Below are 22,129 nucleotides of genomic sequence, written 5' to 3' on the forward strand. Positions count from 1 at the left end.
GAGTAGCTGGGATTACAGGCGCGCGCCACCATGCCCAGCTAATGTTTTGTATTTTTAGTAGAGACGGGGTTTCACCGTGTTGACCAGGATGGTCTCGATCTCTTGACCTCGTGATCCACGCGCCTCGGCCTCCCAAAGTGCTGGGATTACAGGCTTGAGCCACCGCGCCCGGCCCCTTCAGCATTCTTTAAGGGCATAGCAGGATTACATTTTAGGTTTCTCTAAAATGCCTAAGTAAATTATAGTTGAATAGTCTGTACATTGACAGTAGACCATCTGTAGCCACCTCCAGTTGTATTTATTGGGGATCAGCTGAGAATATCGAATAATTCAATGTGGAAGAATTGAGCAGCTCACAGCAGGCCCACACGGTTGCAGGTGGGCAGAGTGGAGTGGTAGGACCGCAGCCCATAGCCAGGGCTCTTGTGTCAGTTCCTTGTTAGGTGTTTGACCTTGGGCAAGCCCCCTACACTCCTGAGACACTGTTTCTCTTTTTGTAAGGTGGGAATAATAACATCTGCCTCAGAGGCAGTGTGATGAAGCTGTGAAGAGTGCTCTGGGAGGATTTAGCCTGACATGGAATAAACAGTGACTTCAGGATAGCTGCACTGTTGTGATTTCATCTGTCACCATTGTTGTCACTATACTTCATAAAGCTCTGGTTCTGTTTTCTTGACTTTCTGAGCCGAGGACTTGGTGAATCAAATGGTCAGTTACTGTCCTTGTGCCGTTAGCAAAATTCTTGATAGGCACAAGTCAGATGTGGAAGAAAGCCTTTGCTAGAACAGCATTTATTCATTAGGAATCAGGCCGGGTGTGGTGGCTCATGCCTGTAATCCCAGCACTTTGAGAGGCAGAGGATGGTGGATGACTTGAGGTCAGGAGTTCAAGATGAGCCTGGCCAACATGGTGAAATCCTGTCTTTACTAAAAATACAAGGTGTGGTGGCACAGGCTTGTAATCCCAGCCACCCTGGAGGCTGAGGCAGAAGAATTGCTTGCACCTGGGAGGCAGAGGTTGTGATGAGCCAAGATCGGACCACTATACTCCAGCCTGGGTGACAGAGCAATACCTTGTCTTTTTTTTTTTTTTTTTTTTAAAAAAAAAAAAAAAAAAAAAGGAAAAGAAAAAGTTCAAGGTCCAAACTTGATCTGATACTATCCTGTTTTGACCATAAATGTCATACTGTTGACTCTGAAGTATCACAATGAAGCAGGTGAAAACACATTGACCTCTTGGGTGGATTGCATGGTTCACAGGTAAGCAGTGTCATTGACTCCAACCCCAACAGCCTACAGATGCCTTGTTGACAGACAGCAGGAAGGAGAGTCCAGAGAAGGTGGGATCGGTCCCTGGGGAATGTCTGCCTTTAAGCCTCACCTTTCGGTGCTTGTGTTCCAGGTGGCAGAGATGCATGGCGAGCTGATTGAGTTCAACGAGCGTCTGCACAGGGCCCTGGTGGCCAAGGAAGCCCTCGTGTCCCAGATGAGACAGGAGCTCATTGATCTCCGGGGACCGGTGAGTGTTGCCCCAACTCTGTGTGTGCATCCAGCCTCTGCCTCACACAGCCCGATAGAAAAACCCAGAGATAAACAGAGCAAGCAACCACGCCCCCACCGGCCAGATTCGCCTACATTCACCTCTGCCTCCTTTGCTTTTTCTTATGGGGAGGGGGTAAAATAAGTGAAATGTTACAAATTCTGTTGAAGCAACATTCCCTGTTAGTCATTCCGCCTTCTAGTCATCTATATTCAAATATTGGCATATAGTATCCCCTCCCATCTTTTCATACTTTACCACATGCTTAAGCTTCCATGAGCAGTAAACAGTCTTGGTTTTGTGTTCTTAACATTTACCTACATGATACTACTTTTGTATATATCTGCTGGCCACTTGTTTTTGTTTATTTGTTTTTAATTCAGTATTATGGTTTGAGGAGTAATCCATGTACATCTGATACAGGGCTTTGCAGCCATAGCATTGCTGATATTTTGGATGATATAATTCTTTATTGTGGGGGCTGTTCTGAGCATTATGGGATGTTTAGCATCATCCCTGGGTTCCGGCACTACAGGCCAATAGCTTCACTTCACCAGGCTGTGACAACCACAAATGTCTCCAGATATTGCCACATGTCCTCTGGATTTCAGAATCTGGCAGAATCACCCTTGGTTGAGATCCACTGATGTACATCATTTAATTACTTAGCTCTGTAGATCTCTGTGGAATGAAATAGCACAGTATTTTTGATTCATTCCTGGCTTTGTCAGCATTTAGGATGTCTCCACTATTTTGCTATTACAAACTACAATGCTGTGAGTATCTAACACTTGCCCTTTTGTGCAGACATATAATAGCTTCCTCATTTTACAACTTCTTTATTATGTAAAATGTCCACATTTAGGCAGGTTGTGTAATGCATGCTCATGTATCCTTTGTCAGGTTGAACAATTATCAGTCATGGCCAATTGTGTTTCAGGTTATCTATATCTGCTTCCTCCTCCTATTTCATTTCATTCAAATTCTGGATATCATTTCATCTATAGACATCTTTGTACTTATCTCTAAAAATATGAAAAAATAAATCCAGTATCTTTATCACTCCATTAGCAGTAATTCCTTTACGTTGTCACAGTCAGTGTTCAAATTTCCAATTGCCTCCTACCTTTGAATAGTTTCTTTTGATTCAGGATCCACATGACACCCACACATTGTAATTGGTTAATATATCTGTATGTTGCTTTTCCTTTAAATTTTAAAAATTTCGGTAAAATAAAACACCAAAAGCAATGGCAATAAAAGCCAAGATAGACAAATGGTATCTAATTAAAATTCAGAGCTTCTGTACAGCAAAAGAAACCATCATTAGAGCGAATCGGCAACTAACAGAATGGGAAAAAATTTTTGCAATCTATCCATCTGACAAAAGGCTAATAACCAGAATCTACAAAGAACTAAAACAGATATACAAGAAAAAAAAAAAAACCCTATTCAAAAGTGGGCAAAGGATATGAATAGACACTTTGCAAACGAAGACATATATATGAGGCCAAAAACATGAAAAAATGCTCATCATCACTGGTCATTAGAGAAATGCAAATCAAAACCAATTGAGATAACATCTCACGCCAGTTACAATGGCGATCATTAAAAAATCTGGAGACAACAGATGCTGGAGAGGTTGTGGAGAAATAGGAACACTCTTACACAGTTGGTGGGAGTGTAAATTAGTTCAACCATTGTGGAAGACAGTGTGGCGATTTCTCAAGGATCTAGAAATAGAAATTCCATTTGACCCAGCAGTCCCATTACTGGGTATATATCCAAAGAACTATAAATCGTTCTACTATAAAGACATAGGCACATGTATGTTCACTTCAGCCCTGTGTACAATAGCAAAGACTTGGAACCAACCCAAATGCCCATCAATGATAGACTGGACAAAGAAAATGTGGTGCATATACACCATCGAATACTACACAGCGATAAAAAACGATGAGTTCATGTCCTTTGTAGGGACTTGGATGAATCTGGAAACCATCATTCTCAGCAAACTGACACAAGAACAGAAAGCCAAACACGACATGTTCTCACTCATAGGTGGGTGTTGAACAATGAGAACACGTGGACTCAGGGAGAGGAGCATCACACACTGGGGGCAGTTGGAGGGAGTAGGGGAGAGACAGCAGGGGGTGGGGAGGGAGGGGAAGGTGGGGAGGGATAACATGGGGAGAAATGCCAGATATAGTATGCATCTAAAGTTAAATAAATAAATTTCAAAAAAAATTATGGTAAAATATACCTAACGTAACATTTACCATTTTAACCATCTTTAACTGTACAGTTCAGTGGCACTAAGTATATTCCCACATTATGTGGTCATCACCAACATCCATCTCCAGAACTTTTTCATCTTCTCCAACTGAAATCCTTATTAAACACTGACTCCCTATTCCTCCCTCCCCCAGCCCTTGGGTGACCAACATTCTACTTGCTTTCTCTACGAATTGGCTACTGTCTTAGGTTTCTTTTCTTCCATAGCGTCTTCTCTCATCTCTCTCTCTCCCCTTCTATCTCGTAATTTATTTACTGAAGACACTGGATTTGCCTTACAGAAGTTTTCACCACCTAAGTTTTGCTGATGGTATCTCTGTACTGTGATTTGATATGCTTCTTTATTTCTGGTGTTTCCTTAAATTAAAGGTTTGGATTAAGGTTTAATTTTGCTGATTGTATGACTGTTAGTGGGTGATGTTTTCTGTCGGGAGATGCATAATGCCTGCTGTCTTTCTGTGATATCAGCAGCCATCTGTTATCACTTCCTGGGTCCATTACATAAATGTTTCTTTAAGGTCAGTACCTAAGTGTGGAATTTCGGGGTTTTAGTATATGGCATCTCAAACTTGACTGAGTTTCCCTATTTTATAAAGTAAAAGTAACCTATTTATTATCCTTCTGTTTGTGTGCAAAAGCTCCTGCTGACACTTTTACATCTCTACTGTGATGTTTTATATACTTGTCTTCATCCGCTGTTCCTGGGCCATAACTCTCATAGCCGTTGTCATAATGTTGGAGGCACATTAGGCCTCAGAAGACGGTCTCAGAAAACAGAATCTCTCTCTCTGACCTTCTACCGCTCTCTTTTCACCTGTTCCTTTTTCTACCCAAGGCAGGACTCTAATCATCCCCTGCTCTCCATAAAGAAATTGACCCATGTTGTCTGAGTGTAGGTCACAAGTCCCCCATTTCAGAAGTGGTCCAGCCTCATACCCTGGAGGAAAGAATACTGCTCAGAAAATCCAAGAAAGATCTGGAGAGACAGGCCTTGCAGGGTCTCCCCACTCAGTCTGTTAGTCTTAGACCATGCCCCTTTTATCCAGCCACATCATTGTTAATCTTAGTTATCCAGTGATGTATCCATAAAAAGCACAGGAAGATGGAATGCAGGGAGCTTCCAGGTAGCTGAACAAGTGGAGGTTCCTGGAGGTTGATACACCGGGGAGAGCATGGAAGCTCTACCTTCCTTTCCATACCTTGGCCTATGCATCTCTTCATCTGTATCCTTTGGAATATCCTTTATAATCAACCAGAAAATGGGTTTCCCTGATTTCTGTGTGCTGCTGTAGCAAATTAATGGAACCCAAGAAAAGGGTTGTGAGAGCCGCGGTTTATCGCTAGTCAGTCAGAAGCACAGGTGAAACAACCTTGGGCTTGTGGTTGGCATCAGAAGTGAGGGGGGGAGTCTTGTGGGACTGAGCCTCACCCTCTGGGATCCCATGCTACCTCCAGGTAGATGTGTCAGAATTGAATCAGAGAATACCCAGCTGCTGGTATCTGCTGCAGAACTCATTGTTGGGTGGTAGGGAGAAACCCCCCACATTCTGTCCTAAGAAGTCATCTTTGTTAATGGTTGTGGCATGACAGCCGGGGGAAAATGGTTCATGTTTTCCCACTTGTACCCATCAAAGCCTTTTTGCATGAGATGGCTTTAACTTGCATTTCCCTGACCACAGATGAGGTTGCCCCTCTTTTCATTTGCCTGTTCCTCATCCTGGGTTCCACATCTGACTTCTCACAGCCTTTGTCATTTTTCTACTGCATGATATTTAGTTTTCTTGCTTTCTGACTATTTTTATGTCTCCTTTGCAGTTACACGTATTGTCCTTATCTCCTCCTAGCCTATGGCTTCATCATTCACCTTAAATACAAGAAAATTTAAAACATTTGTAAAAGCAGAGGGAATTACATAACAAAAACCTGTGTCCCTGTCACTCAGCCTCCTTAATAATCAACTAAAGGTCATTCTTGCTGTGCTCATACTCTACCAGTTACTTCTAAATTCAGATTATTTGGGTGTAAATCCAATCCATCTTAATGATTTCATTCATAAATACTCAATACTTACTGCTAAAATATATTCGCATACCATTATCACACCTACTTTTATTTTATTTATTTATTTTTTTGAGACTGAACCTGTCTCTGTCACCCAGGCTGGATTGCAGATCCCTAGCCTGGGCGACAGAGAAAGATTGTGTGATCTCGGCTCACTGCAACCTCCACCTTCTGGGTTCAAGCAATTCTAGTGCTTCAGCCTCCTGTGTAGCTTGGATTTCAGGTGCCTGCCACCACCTGGCTAATTTTTACATTTTTAATAGAGATGGGGTTTCACTATGTTGGCCAGGCTGATCTCAAACTCCTGTCCTCAAATGATCTGCCTACCTCAACCTCCCAAAGTCCTGGGATTGTAGGCGTGAGCCACCACACCCTGGCCTCACTCATATTTTTAACAATAATTTCATTATATCATGAAATACCTAGTGTTCAATACTCTCCACTTAGCTCAAAAGATATTTTCATTTCTTCATGTTGATTGAGACCCTGATAAAGTTCACATAGTGCATTTGGGTGATGCATCTCTTCAGGCTCTTTTAATTTGTAGATTCCCTTGCTGTCTCTCTTTTTTCTCTTGTCTTTTCTGTCATTATTGTGGAGGACACTTGGCTCCTTGAGCTGTAGGTTTTCCCAGTGAAGATTTTGCTAATTGCAACTGTATGGTGATGTTTGTCATGTTCCTCTGTCTCCTACCTTTCCTTTAAGTTGGTCATTCACTCTGGGGGCTTGACAAGTTTCAGGTTTGGTTTTTTTGCCATAGCGGTGTCACAGGTGGTGGTGTGTGTCTCCCTCAGGAGGCTTATAAACGTTGGTCTAGGAAAGCACTATTGGAGGTGCCAGTTCACACCAGACCCCATTTGTTTCAGTGGGACCAGTGTGCAAATGTAATCCTCACCCTTGCCCCCACCATATTGAAAGCCTAACTGTAGTCCCTTACCGAGTTTGCTTCCCTAATTCCTGACAGCTCCAAGACTTTGTACATGTTTTGTGAATTTCTTTAATTAGGTACTTAGGAGATTCCTTAAGAGGAAGCATATTTAGGAAGGACCTGTTATATGCTAATAACCCTTTCAGGGAGGTGATATCAGCTCCATTTTACAGGTTTACTGAGGTTCAGAGAAATCTGCAGTCATTCTGTGAGTGTGTATGTAATAGGGCCTGGATTCAAACTCAAACTCAGGTTTAATTACAAAGCCCATTTTCTTTCTCCAAGCTACACCAGCTCTAGGGAATTGCCGGGAACAGATATGGGAGAGGGGGCCCTTTGTGTTACCCATTTCCCCCAGGGAAGGTTCCAGCATCCCTGCAGTGGCCCTCCCACCCATGTTGCACATTACAGACTTGGGCAGCGTCTAATCTGCCTCCTCTGAGAAAGGACTATGGGATGTGGAGATGGAGATGTGGCCCTGACCTGTCTCCCACGTGAATGGTGTAAATCTTCAAGGTGGGCCAGTTTCTCCCTTGTGCCTGCCCAACACCAAGGGTCCCAGCCTACTCCAAGGCTAGCCTTGAAAGAGAGGGGCCCAGTGGGCACTCAGGAACCCAGCCGTAGTCCCATTTCATAGGACAGTTCAGTTTCACCCTGTGAATGTCAGGTAGTAAATGGTAGGTGACTGTTGTTACTGCAGATACATTTTTGGAGAGCAACATCAGTGCGTCATTCTCATGGTCGATAATAAAAACAACCAATTAACCAGTACAAATGAATAACTGCTGACATTAATAACTAATATTTATTAATTCATCTCAGTAAAAAATTTGGCTTCCCTCTTGAATGTTAGTAATTCATTTAATCCTCACATGCCCTAATAGTTATTACCATTGTGATGCCCATTTTGCAGAAGACAAAGCTGAGACTCAGAAACATTGTAACTCTCCTAGACTCCTACACTGAGAAGTGGCAGTTCTGGGTCTGATGTAAAAAATTAGCTTTTTAAAAAACTATATATATATATATATATTTTTTTTTTTTTGAGTTGGATTTTCGCTCTTGTTGCCCAGGCTGGAGTACAGTGATGCAATCTCGGCTTATGATGACCTATGCCTCCCAGGTTCAAGCGATTCTCATGCTTCAGCCTCCTGAGTAGCTAGAATTACAGGCATGAGCCACCAGGTCCAGCTAATTTTGTATTTTTAGTAGTGACAGGGTTTCTCTGTGTTGGTCAGGCTGATCTCAAACTCCTGACCTCAGGTGATCTACCCTCCTCAATTTCCGAAAGTGCTAGGATTACAGGCATGAGCCACCACACCTGGCCCTATTTTTTTCTTAAAATTTTTTTTCATATTGTACGATAAGATATACTAATGGTAATATTTTTGCTTTTAACAGTTGGAAAGTATCAAAGTTTTTAGACTCATGACAAACCTTAGTATCCCCATGTTAAAAAGTTAAGTAGTAAAAAAGTAGTAAAATAAATCTCTTCCTGTCTCTGACCCCCTGATTTTCCTACCTGGAGGCAGTAACTGTTACTAGTCTTGGGTTTCTCTTTCCACATAGAAGTGATGCCTCAGCAGACTGCTTACATGTGCCTACATATTTTAATAATGAGTAGCCTGCTGAATTCATTGTAGTGTGTCCTGCTTTTCCTCATTTAACAGTATGCTTTAGAGATCTTTTAATTTTATTTCACAAGTAGAATTGTCATTCATTTTAAGAACTGGGCTTGTTCCCTTTAACTGACAAAACTGTAATTGATTTCACCAGGCTCCTGTTGGATGTTGCATGGTTTCCCATTTTTGTTTTTACGGTAATGTTGGGATAGGATCCTGGGTGGAAATCATCAATGTAGATGAAATCCTCCATTTAGGCTAGAAGGCTGGTTGGCAGTCCACCGGGCTCAGTTATACTGGGTGAAAACCCAGAGATCTTGCCCTGCAGGACTTTTGGGGCTTTGGAAAGGATGACCACCTCCTCTCAACCTCCTCCACCAGGAATAAAGAATATTGCTGCTGCAGGAATATCCTTTTTGAGGCTCGTAATCCTTTAGGAGGCCATGACGTAGTTCCAACAATGCATTGGGCATACAAACAAAGTATTTTCCTCTTTTTTGAATTTGGCGGTTGAGTTGCAGAAGGATTTCGGCTGCTGTACCCCTGTCCCCACCACCAGTGTTTCCTCATACTCTCCCAGGGTGCTGGACCTTGTGCCCTTTGCTGCCTCCCACTTAGGGCTGTCACTCCTGGTGTTCCCTGGCCTGGAATATCCTCAGTGCCAGGCTGCATATTAGCTCAATGCTTCCTCAGGAACCCTCCCTGATGCGCTGACAAGGTCAGATTTTCTGTGTTGACTATGATGCTGATATGTGTCTCTCCCTTCCTGTCTTAATGTAATGTTACGTGGAAGTATCACGGATCAGTGTTATTTTCTTCGTGCCCACAAGGGCAAGTTTTTGTTTCTTTCTGCTCCCTTTGGGTTTCAGAGATTCACGTGGTACGTGTTCAGTGAATGTGGGTTGACCCATTGAGTGAATGAGTAGGTGAGTATCACCAGTAAGCCCCCATGCCATGCCAGCTCATCTCTCCTGTGTGCCATGCTTCCTCTTGCTTAAGTCTGATGCCCTCCAGGACAGAGATAGCCATTTACACAAAGGCAGCTCTAATTGTCATCAGATCCTTTCCTCCAGCAAGGTGTGATGGCCAGAAGGGAGGAGCAAGTAAAACGGTAGTTAAGGGCCTGAAGGCTTTTGGAAGAGCTGGCCACTTGGCCCAGGGTCCCCAGGCGACGCCCAGATGATTAACTCAGGCTTGCTTTGGTCATCTCCCCAGAGTCAGACATCCAGGGCAAAAGGAAGAAGACTGTTTCCAGCTCGGTTTTCCTCCTGGAGTCTTCTTTAGATTTTTGCTCTGGCTTTTCACTGGGAGAGGCATCTACTATTGGAATCTCAGCCTTTTCTCTTTTCCTTTCCATTGGGCCTGGATCCTTGACCACACTGGATTAGGCTTCCTCCCAGACCCCAGGGTATTCCAGTGACTCACGGTCAGGACTCTCTGCTTTAGGTAGAAACCCGAATCTTCATCTCTTCTAGCTGCTGGGAATAAACATGGTGCCGGCCATAGCACGAGGTTCTGTAAGGTTCCACCAGTGAAATGGTACTCTCTGTGCTGGCCTCATGACCCATTTCCAACTCTGATCCCCTGTGCCTAGCACCATGCCTGGCATGTAGTAGGTGCTCAGTAAGTGTTTACTACATGATAACTTCATTTTCATAGAGCAGAGGATGAGTGCATAGACAAAATGATAATTCATAAAAACGAGATGAGCAGGGTTAGTTTCCTTTCAGTGGTATCTTTTTATAACACAGGTTGAGCAGCTCTTTTCTGAAGTATTTGGGACGACAAGTGTTCCAGATTTCTTTACATTTTGGAATATTTTTATTATACTAGTGGGTTGAGCATCCCTGATCTAAAAATCTGAAACCCAAAGTGCTCCAAAATCCAAAAATTTTTGGGTGCCAGCATGGTGCTCAAAAGAAGTGCTCACTGGAACATTTTGGATTTCAGATTTTAGGATTAGGAATGCTTAACTTGTATCATTATATATACTTTATTCTTTCTAGAGACAGGGTCTTGTTCTTGTTGCCAGGCTGAGTGCAGTGGCACCATCATAGCTCACTGTAACCTCAAATTCCTAGACTCAAGCAATCCTCCTGCCTCAGCCTCTGGAGTAGCTAGGACTACAGGTGTGTGCCATGAAGCCTGGGTATTTTATTTTATTTTTGTAGAGGCAGGATCTCACTGTATTGCCCAGGCTGGTCTTGAACACCTGGCATCAAGCTGTCTTCCTGCTTTGGTCTCCCAAATTGCTGGGATTACAGGCGTGAGCCAGCAGATTTGGCCTGTATATCCTTTTAGGCTAAGTCGCTTATTTTTCAGGGAAAGGAGTTTGAGATTAAGGGTTGAATTTTTCTCTCTTCCTTTTTTTTTTTAACTGTGAGTATTTTTAGCCCTCTCTTCTCATTATTTTTTTTCTTCCCTTTGGTATAAGATGTGAATGAATGCTGGAGTTTTTTTTTTACCTTTTAGCAGGATTTGATTACACTCTGAGAGAACAGCTCCTAGTTTGAATAATAAATGGAGACAGGGAAATAGAACCTTGTAAGTCTGCAAGTTGTAGAGGTCAGTTAAAGGCACAGCGCTGAAAGCTCAAGGTGAGGCCACTGATTAAATGCAGCTTGTTCCCGTGGCAGATGCAAACAAGAGCCCACTTTACACAATGGACATTGGATTCCTCTTTTTTTTCTGCCCCTTTGGCAAGGCTCTGTTTCTCTGTCCCTAGTCCTATTTTTGATCACCTCCACTTAAGCAGAAAAGATGGCCTGGCGTGGTATGACTTGAGGCCTGTGGAACTACTGCTCTAACTGCAAGCATCCACGCTGTCAGCTCCTTCCCCACACCCCACTCTCTCACTGTTCCCCTCCCTTGTCTGTTTGGTTAGGGAACCACCCTTTGGTAGACCTTTGCTGTGTGTTTCACTTGCATTTTTTTCCTTGCACCCTCCAGGCAGTCCTTATAATTTTCTCATTAGGCCTACTTTTCAGCCGAGCAAATTGAGGTTTTATGACTCACCCAAAGGCACACGGCTTCAAGGTAGCACCTGAATGCAAACCCAGGACTCTTGTTCCATACCACCACACTGCTCATTCTTTTATTTTTTCCAATTTCAAGCAAAATTTGGCATCTTTGTGCTCCAGACACAGCACTCTGGATGGTTTTAAACATTCAGATGCTTCTGCGGTGAAGCTCTCAAACATGCCCATTCTTTACCTGAAAAGCAAAATCTCTCCCTTTCTTATCTCTCCTTCTTATTTCATACATCAGGAGTTTTTTTGTGTGGGGTGTGTGTGTGTTTTGCTGTTGTTTTTAGCGTACTCGTCACTTGGTGTTAATTTTAGAAGGGCTCTTTGGCGGCTGGGCACAGTGGTTCACACCTGTAATCCCAGTACTTTGGGAGGTCGAGGCAGGTGGATCACTTTAGGTCTGGAGTTCAAGACCAGCCTGGCGAACATGGCAAAACCCTGCCTGTACTGAATATACAAAAATTAGCCAGGCGTGGTGGTGCACACCTGTAATCCCAGCTACTACTCAGGAGGCTGATGCAGGAGAGTTGCTTGAACCCGGGCAGTGGAGGTTGCAGTGAGCTGAGATCATGCCACTGTACTCCAGCCTGGATGACACAGCAAGATTCCATCTCAAAAAAAAAAAGTGCTCTTTGGAAACTTGTAATCTAGAAAAGACAGTTTCCCAAAAGCAGAAGAGTGATTCAGTGAGGGTTTGCATAGTTGGTTCATATATTTTTTTTTTTAAAAGGAGCTGGGGTTCTGTGATGCCCTAAGCCTGAAAAATGTAGGATTAAAGATAGTTTGATGGTCTTCTCTACTGTGGTCACACACGAGGGTGCTCCATGCCTCTCCACAAGGGTTGGGGTAGGTATGGCAACACTTCCCAGAATTACTTCCCCGGGGAATATCTTTTCTAAGAAGATGCTCATGGAACTGTTTTCCGATGAGTGCGTTTGGGAAAAGTAGGGCCATTAAATGTCATGTTTTTTATTGATGTACTAGCTAGCGGGGAGATCATCAGAGCCAGCTTTATCTCATGAGCCTGCCCTGGCATGGAGTCTGCAGGGCCCCGGGGAGAGAAGGTGACATAGCGTGGCTGTGGGGTACAGTGGGTCTGCCTGTGTTTACTCCTGGGTCCAATTGGCCTCCCACCCACTCACCAGCCTGGTCAGGTTTGGTCTGAACAGCACTGCCTTTCCCAGGCACTTTGGGTCTTTGCAACCTGGGCTGTCTCTATATTCTGCATTTTCTCCCACTCTCTCCATTTCTCTCCCTTTTTGATTCTTTGTTTCTTCTTTTGTCTCTGTGTGCTTCTCTTTTTGTGGTTCTTTTGTGTATGCCTTTCCCTCCCTCCCTGTCTCTCTGTGTCTCTCTCTGCTTCCTTCTTTGTGTCTGCCTCTGTTTGTCTTTACATCTCTCTCTCTCTCTCTCTCTCTCTCTCATTTCCTGTGTCTGTCTGTCTCTTCCCCCTGCCTGACGCTCTCTCTGTGGTTGTAACCCTCTCCCTCTCCTTCCCCTTCCACTCTCCCATTGTCTCCAGTTTAATAAACATTTACATTGCTGTATGTTGCCATGATAATTACTGTTCATTGCAATTGCCCTGACAAACTACAAAGCCTTTTCATCCCCCCTTCATCATCCAAGACTTGTGTGTTTTGTGAGGGTCCCTGTGGAGTGGGCCATTGCCAGCCTTCCACTGTATGACCGGACCCTGATGAGTGTTTCTGGGCACTTTGTGCTGTGGCGTTCCCCACTCTGCAGTACCACTTGGTGTTGACCTTTTCATTTTTCCCTGTGGACCAGGAGCTTCCCTGAGATAGAGACTGTTGTCTTCATTCTCCTTTCCTCAGAGCCTGGAACACATAGTCACTCAGGGAGCATATGATGTATCCATCTGAGTGTGGACCTGTAGTATCTCTGCTAACACTCTGTTCACTAGCACATTCGATACCCAGAAAGCTGCCTTCCCATCCTGCTTGGTAACACACCTCCCATGGGTTCTCGCTGTGAGCTATCTGTGTTTCCAGGGGCACCTTGCTTCCTCTGAGATGTCTGAGCTGATGGGAGAGAAAGATGAGTAATTTCAAATCCAGGGATGAGATAAATGGAAAAACCCCATCCCAAGTTTTGTAATAAGATTCCCTTTAAAATAAAACGCTCCCTGGGACTTTCTTGGTATCTTTAAAACCTTCAGAGGGAGTGATCTCATTTGAGGGCTGATGCTATTTAAGAATGGAAGCTTAATAAGAAATCTATTTTTCTGCCGGGTGGCACTTGCCGCATAGCTAATGATCAAGTACCAAATTGTCTGCTGTCCCACGGCAATGCTAAGCTTCGTGTTCCAAATTCTAAGAGGCTTTTTAACTCAGCACTTGGACATCCCTGTTTTAATCGTCTGCCGTCTTGAAGGAGATTATTTTTAAAGTGCCATTTAAGAGAGGCTACCAAAAATATATCTCACAGAGAGGCTTAACTCAGAAATATTAGTCTTTGACACAAAATCATTTGGAAAGATGCTGGTGGAACTCAATTTAAACCTCTCAGATCCAGAGAAGAAAAGCTTCTATTTGGGCCTCGCTGTGTTTTCCTGACCAGGGCCAAACACCGCAAGTGATCACATGCTCCTTGCTGTTCATGCAGGTGCTTCTTGCACCTGGGGGAGTTGGCTGTATTAAAACAACAGATCTTTCTTTTCTGATGCACCTGTGTTAAAGTCTCATCCTTTACCTGGCTTGCTCATCACCATATACAGTCGATTTCCCCTGGGGACCCATGAGGGGTTTGAGTGGATGGAGTCTGGTTGTCCAAGGCTTCCAGGTGTGGAACTTTAAAATACACTTCCATGAAGATCAGAGTTTCGCGTGGGCTGGCAAATGCAGTGTACGCAAGCTTAACTTTAAAGCTGGTCCTATGTTAATGCAAATAGAAAGCATTGGCAAGGTGCAAAGTAATCAAGATTTATAAACTTGGTGCTGTATAACAACTTCAGCTGTGAGTCGAGGGAGACATTTTCCACACTGGCTTATGTCGTCTGTCAGTCACTTGTGTTTTGTGTGGCTGCTTTAACCAGGTTGAGGCAGGCTATGGAGATGTAGCAGACATGGAAGATACAGTCTCTGCCTTTGAGAAGGTCAAAGCCCAGAATACATTTTGTGTGGATTGTGACTCTCTGGCGTAACTTCATGGTGATTTGGCATGGAGACAGAGGTCCTGCTTGGATAATGCTGAGGCCTTTCCTGCCACTGATCCTGAAGGAATAGAAGCTGGGATTGCAAAGCATCTTTTGACCCCTTTGTTCAACCTGTCTTCTGCTCTCCAGCGTATGTTTGTGAATGCTTGGTTTGAGTTGGCCGCTCACAACCTCACCTGTAGGAGAAGGGACAGGCAGCAGCTACCAGCATACTCCTGGGGCCAGAGGCCCCTTGTTCGCATTTTAGTTACCACTCAGTCCTTCCTGAAATGACCTCTCTTTGTTCTTTGAATTTCATTTGACCCGGGTGCAGGTGCACACATTTGAATTCATCAGAATCCTCAGCTCTTGATGCGCATTCATTATTGGTACAAGAAGGCCTGTTCTTATTTAATATGTAAGCTTCCTCTGATCTTATTCTTTGTCTCTTATGGAAACTGCCCCGAGACTCCACTCACCTCTCTCACAAGTAGCAATCTCAAGACCCCAGGTTCTTTGCTCCTGCCTGGTATGCACACTATTAGCATTTTCCTATCTTTATATGATGTCATGAGCATGGAAAAGGGGTTCCTGTGCCTGGGGCATCCACAGGAGACTCCTCTAGAAGCTAGTCTGGGCCAGGTCCTCTCCTCCACATGGTCAGACGATGACACCGTCCTTGACCATTTGATTTTTGTCATCCTAAAAATATGGACTCTCCCAGCATTTTCTGTGTCAACTCCACCTTGTAAATCTCACTGGCCATGCATGACACATGCATCTAGATACCAATTTAATTTATTCAATTTCTGCTAAATTAACACATACAGTATTTCCAGGGATACCTAATAATCATGATTATATTAATAGTCATACAAGCCCTCTAACTATATTATACTTATTCCTTAATTTAGTACATTTCTTTCCCTGCGTTAAAACAGTTCACTTCTGGTTAGTCACATCTTCCACACAAGCTGCATCTGACATTCTATATATTTTTTAAAGATTTTTTTCTTCTTTAAAAAAATCTTTCTTAGAGGCGAGGCGCACTGGCTCACACCTGTGATCTCAGCACTTTGGGAGGCTGAGGTGGGCAGATCACCTGAGGTCAGGAGTTTGAGACCAGTCTGACCAACATGGTAAAATCCCATCTAAAAATAAAAAAAAAAATAGCTGGACATGGTAAATATTAGCCGGGTATGTGCCTGTAATCCCAGCTGCAAAGGAGGCTGAGGCAGTAGAATTGCTTGAAACTGGGAGGTGGAAGCTGCAGTGAGCCAAGATCGCACCACTGCACTCCAGCCTAAGCAACAAAGAGAGACTCTGTCTCAAAAAAGAAAACAGAAAACAGAAACAAAACAAAACAAACAAAAACTTTCTTAAAAAATAAAGGTGGCTGGGTGCAGTGGCTCACGCCTGTAATCTTAGCCCTTTGGGAGGCCGAGGCAAGTGGATCACCTGAGGTCAGGAGTTCGATACCAGCCTGGCCAAAATAGTGAAACCTTGTCTCTACTAAAAATAAAAAATTAGCTGGGTGTGGTGGTGGGTCCCTGTAATCCCAGCTACTCCTGGGGCTGAGGCAGGATAATTGGTTGAAGCTGGGAGGTGGAGGTTGCAGTGAGAGGAGATCACCTCATTGTACTTCAGCCTGGGTGACAGAGCAAAACTTCATCTAGAAAAAAATAAATAAAGGCACACTTCTGCTTCCATGTCTCCTGGGCCATCATTCACTTAAGCATTCTGGGCTAGGCAGTGAGCAGCACCAAGGGCATCTCACGGCAAATTCTAGGAGGCTTCCCCACCTCCCTGAAATGAATTTATATAATCTCCTAGTAAAATCAATGCTGTTTTTCTGTGTGTTTCATGGAATTTGATTCATTGGCCAGCTGGTCTGTGGGAACCAGAGCAGATTGTGCCTAGATTCATCGCTGTCTCTTTTCTGGGCGACCAGCACGTTATGTGATTAGATGGGAATAGATACGTTTTGGTAAAGGGACTTATGATTTAGTTGCAAAAAGCCAAGTCATTGGCTCCACTTGACCTGTTCTTTTGTAAATGACCTCTTCCTGAGGGGTAGACACCATCTTGGTATTACCTACACCACGGTGTTCTTGGGCTGCAGCCTTCTTGCCCATGAGGCCTGCAGAGCTGCCGCTCTGGTTTCTGAAGAAGGTGAGTTTGTTGATCAGAGTTCAAATGGCGTTCTCCCACATAATAGAAAACGGAGGGCCTCGTCCACCCCAAAGCAGGTGACTGTGGTTTGGGATGCAACTGATGTTGCCAGCCAAGCATTGGAGATTGGCCAAGGCTTTTGATAAAGTTGGAAGAACCTCTAGTTCCTTTGGATCCCTCCCTCCCTCCCTCCCTCCCTCTCTGTCTTCCTGTCTTCTTCCCTTTCTCCCTTCCTATCTTCCTCCCTTCCCCTCTTCATTTCTTCCTCTCTTTCTCCCTTCATTTCTTCCTCCATTTCTTTTTCCTTCCTTTCTTAAATAGAGACAGGGTCTTTCTCTGTCACCCAGGCTGGAGTGCAGAGGTGCAGTCATAGCTTACTGAGGCCTCGAACTGGGCTCAGTCATCCTTGCCCCTCAGCCTCCAGAGAAGCTGGTACTATAGATGCATACCACCATGCTTGGCTAATTTTGTTGTTTTTTGAAATGTTTNGGTCTTTCTGTGTTGCCCATGCTGGTCTCAAACTTCTGGGCTCAAGCAGTCGTCCTGCCTTAGCCTCCCACAGTGTTGGGATCACAGGCGTGAGCCACTGCACCCAGCCAGATTTTGATTTCTATTCTGGGAAAGTGGTTTCCTTTAGTTTCTCCTGTCCAGAGTGTCACTGCTGTGCCAGCCTGAGTGTGTGGGCCTCCCGTGGGAATAGCCACCCTGTCCTGTTTGAGCAAAGCTCGCAGCCAACTCTTGCCCCCAGTGCTGCAGTGCAACACAGATATTTTTCAGCTTTTAAAAATAATATGGCAGATGCAAAGCAGGACCTGACTCTTGCCTTCACCCTCATCTCTTGCCGTCTGCTGTTTTTCCACCCGGTCCTGTCCCTCAGCATTTGCTCTTCCTGTTCCTTCTACTTCCAGCACTCTGCCTTTTCACCATTTGCCTTTTAGAAGACATGTTTTAACATTTTTTTTCTAAGTTATATAAATAATATAAAAATACATTTCTGAAAGAATATAAATGATGCAAAACTATACAGAGCACGAAAAACAAGTGCTCCCTCCCAGCGATCCTGCTATGAAGCGTTTGGTATATACCCTTCCAGGTATTTTTTATGCATTTACATATAGACAGGTGTATATGTATACACAGACACACACACGCACACATGCATAACACACATCTATTTTTAACACAAATGGGATCATTATACTGTTCATATTGTTTTGAGACTGTGCATTCTTCAGTCATGAATACATGTGAAAGCATACTCTTCCAAATCTTCCCCATCCTTCAAGGTCTCGCTCATTCTTTGAGAAAGCCCTTAGTGGCCTTGTCAATACTGAGTTTTGGTAGGTATGTTTCCAGTGTTCTTTAAATTCCTGTAATCCTTTTCCCCTCTGGACCGCTTATTTTGTCTAATCTTATGTTGTTCTTTGTTTATTCATTAGTTAATTAGTTCTGTTGAGCTACATGCAGTTAATTTGGCCCCCAAGAAGTTGTCTTTAGTAATGGAAGACATAGATGCACTAAATGTCCTTGCAGTGGAGGTTGAGGTCGTGGCAGATGGCAGGCTCTTGATGCATGGTGAAATGAAAGAATGAGCAGTGAGTAAGAAATAGAATTATGTAGCTATCAGCTATAATGATGCCACTATGGTGGGGTTAATTACCTGCTGAGGTATGTCACAGAAGGTTTCCAAGAGGAGATGTTTGACTTGAGCTCTGAAGGATGAGTTGATCGGGAAGGTAGCCTGTTAGGCAGTGAGAATGGTGGTGTAAATTGACATGGTTTGTTCATAATACTTTGATCTGCTAGCTACATGGGTGTATCCTTTGGCTTCTCCATGAGATAATGAAGTTCTTAAAAGTGGGAGTGTCATTTACACTCCTACCAGCAGACAGGTATCCTGAGTACTTGCTACATACCAAATCCTATTCTATGAGCTGTTCATATAGTAGCAAGCAGTGATGGAGGTTCTCCTGTCTCCACTTTAGAGTTGAGGAGACTAAGGCACAGATAAGGGAGGTTATATCTCCCAGTCCACATGTCTCCATGACTAGTAGGAGATGGAGCTGGCATGTCTCTTTTTAGTCTTCATGTCCTTACCTTTGTTTCCTTAAATTTTTTTATTTTTAATTTTTTTAAGAGACGGTCTCGCTCTGTTGCCCAGACTGGAGTGCAGTGGTGCTGTCATAGCTCACTACAGCCTCCAACTTGTGGGCTCAAGCAGTCCTCCCACCTCAGCCTTCTGGGTAGCTGGGATTACAGGCATGCACCACCACACTCAGCTAACTGTTAAATTTTTATAGAGATGGTGGTCTCACTATATTGCTCAGGCTGGTCTCAGACTCCTAGGCTCAAGTGAGCCTCCTACCTTGGCTTCCCATAGTGCTGGGATTACAAGTATGAGCTGCTGTGCCTGGCCCATATCCTCATTTTAACTGACACTAGGAATGCCCACCAAGAGTTGTATGAGGTTTATCTTAAATAGTAAATACCTCTAAACATCCAAAGTAGGGAGTAAAATACCAGCGTATATCATAACCTTGGTTAAAATAGCACTCTCTCCTGCTTTATTTTTTTTTTCAAATTGCTAACACTACTTGACATTGAGTTGTTTATTTGCCGTCTCCTTTGTCCATTTTGTGCATGGCTGTGTCCCTAGCACCTGATACAGAGTATAAAGTATTTGCTGAATGAATGAATCTTAGTTCCCACTTCTCACCTTAGCATCCTGACTACAGATGCCAGAACACACATGGTGAATTTGACTGAAATGAAGCACTCTCTGCCTGCCCCACAAATCACCAAGAGACTGTGAGTTTCCTTGTCTCAAGATGGTCAACACTGCTGTTTTCATTTTTTACTTGCTGTCACATATAAAGAGATATCATATGTTGCCTGCCTCTGATTTTCCTGGTGTCTCAATTTAAATGGTTTCAATTTGGGTATGAAATTATCCATCAGTCACAGAGAGAACTGTTGCCTTCAGCACTGGCTGTTTGAATAAGCCAGGGCTTAATTGGAGAAGCTATTGGTGGAGGAGCAAGGGCAGGCTCTCAGAAGCTTGGCCCTGCTACCCTGGGACCCCTCTGAAATAACACCTCTCTCCCTGGATGGTGAGCTGTGTCTAGCCCATTCCCCAAGATTTAGTTTGAATGGCACTTCATCTGTTGATTCATTGGATGCTAATAGTGTGTTCCCTGTGCCAGGTACTGACCTAGGCAGAAGTGGTGCAGAGAGCAAGCCTTGGTCACTGTACCCTGAACTCAAACAGTCTGCAGCCTGAGGAGGAGACACAACATGAGCTGAGCTATAATGACTGAATCCAGTCCCTCACCAGCTGCTGTAACCTACAAGTGTCTGTCGCTCAGAATGTCTTTATTTTGATCAGTCACTTCCACAGAGCGTTGCCCAAAGAGATGCGTCTGTCTAGCTCTCGAGTCTACACTCTACGTGTGTGGAGTATGAGACATATAGCCCTGGTCTTAGATAGAGTGATGTTAGATGGCTCAGGGTCAGGTGTTAAATAATACAGTCTCTGTTGGGGAAGGTGCTCCCTTTTTTCTTTTCTTTTTGGCCAAGCTGATGTGGTCTCAGGTTGGTGCTAGCACAGCTTTAACTCTTTGAGACCCTTGACAAAGTGAATGTGAGCCTCAGGGTCAGCGTGCCATCAGCCACTGGGAAGTTCAGAGCTGTCAGACACAGCTACAGTAGGGTCCACTCAGAACGTCCAGTTGCCTTGATGCCAAGGCTCAACCCTGATCAGCTGCAGGAGAATCTTACCAAGGGGACCTGGGTGCCCTCATTGTTTCACGTGATTCTAATTCTGGGGTTGAGAACCGCTAACACTTAGGATTTAATCCCATTTGGCTTTCATCAGATCCAGTGGCCTTCTAGTGATACTGGCTTTCTGTTTGCTAGAGTGATACATACTTTCCTTTTTAAGTAGATTTTATAAGTGAGGAAAGATGGATGATGTAATCCCAGCTGCTCAGGAGGATCACTTGAGCCCAGGAGTTTGAGACCAGCCTGGGCAGCATAGTAAGACCTTGTCTTTAAAAAAAAAAAGTGGATTGATGTTGATTGTTCAGCAGCACTGCAAGTGGGGGGGCCAGGGGGGAGTGTGGCAAGAATCCTGTTGGTGCTTTGTGATGCACTGGGGTTTGAGGAACACTCCTCAAGATTTGGTCCCTGGATTGAAGTTTTAGCCCATTATTTTGGCCCCCTTAGAGTCATTGGGAGTGATTTGGCATTATGCCAGTGATTCATTAAGTGAGAACACCAGAAATAGCTAAATGAAACCCACTATTTAGCGATTGTATCTTTCTCCACATAACAAATTGTCCCAACACTGAGAGGAAAAATGACATTTGGCAGTGACTACATTTACCATCTCAGTTTCTGTGGGGCTGGAGTCCCTGTGCTGTTCAGCTGGTTTTCTCTGCAGGGTCTCCTTCAGGCTGCAACTGCATCCTCAGCTGGCGGCTGCAGACACCCCAGGGCTTCTGTGGGGAGGGATTTGTGTCCAAGCTAACCCATGTGGTTGTGGGCAGGATTTGGTTGGTTGGTTTCCTTCCTTCCTCCCTCACTCCCTCCCTCCATCCTTCCTTCCTTTCCTTTCTTTCTTTATTCTTTCTTGATGGAGTCTCATTCTGTCTCGAGGCTGGAGTACAGTAGCACAATCTTGGCTCACGACAGCTTCTGCCTCCTGGGTTCGAGTGATTCTCCTGCCTCAGCCTCCTGAGTAGCTGAGACTACAGGCATGGGACTACAGACACGTGCCACCATGCCTGGCTAAGTTTTGTGTTTTTAGTAGAGACGGGGTTGTACCATGTTGGCCAGGATGGTCTTGATCTCTTAACTCATGATCCGCCTGCCTTTGCCTCTAAAAGTGCTAGGATTATAGGCGTGAGCCACTGTGCCTGGCTGGGATTTGGTTTCTTATAGGCTGTTGGACTGAGGGCCTCAGTTCCTCTTTGTCGCCTACCCAGGCCTCTTCAATGTGGCCAAAGAAAGCAAAAGAGAGAGACCAACTAAATAGGAATCAGGGTGTTTTGTGGTCTAAGCTTTAGAAGTGGCATCCTGGCCAGGAGCAGTGGCTCATGCCTGTAATCTCAGCACTTTGAGAGGCCAAGGTGGGTGGGTCATTTGAGCTCAGGAGTTTGAGACCAGCCTGGCCAATGTGGTAAAACCCCATCTCTTCTAAAAACACAAAAATTAGCCAGGTGGTAGTGATGCATGCCTATAATCCCAGCTACTTGGGAGGCTGAGGCAGGAGAATTGCTTGAGCTTGGAAGGCAGAGGTCGTGGTGAGCCGAGATCGTGCCACTGCACTCCAGTC

The 22,129-nt window shown here is 44.3% G+C and overlaps 1 protein-coding gene across 5 annotated transcripts in view; it reads left to right on the forward strand.

Moving 5' to 3' along the window:
- SNX29 (sorting nexin 29) overlaps positions 1-22,129 on the forward strand; it is a 589,908-nt gene that overhangs the window by 380,309 nt on the left and 187,470 nt on the right. For 4 of the 5 annotated variants that reach the window (XM_017540017.2, XM_037742524.1, XM_017540015.2 and 1 more), the window contains one exon: positions 1,402-1,518. In XM_017540017.2, coding sequence (XP_017395506.1) covers positions 1,402-1,518 — 117 coding nt within the window. Of the gene's footprint in view, positions 1-1,401; positions 1,519-19,515; positions 20,843-22,129 lie in introns of those variants that run through there. The other variant, XM_037742525.1, reaches the window with a different exon arrangement.

The sequence above is a fragment of the Cebus imitator genome, unplaced genomic scaffold, assembly GCF_001604975.1.
Source record: "Cebus imitator isolate Cc_AM_T3 unplaced genomic scaffold, Cebus_imitator-1.0 Scaffold122, whole genome shotgun sequence".
NCBI classification, from domain to species: Eukaryota; Metazoa; Chordata; class Mammalia; order Primates; family Cebidae; genus Cebus; species Cebus imitator.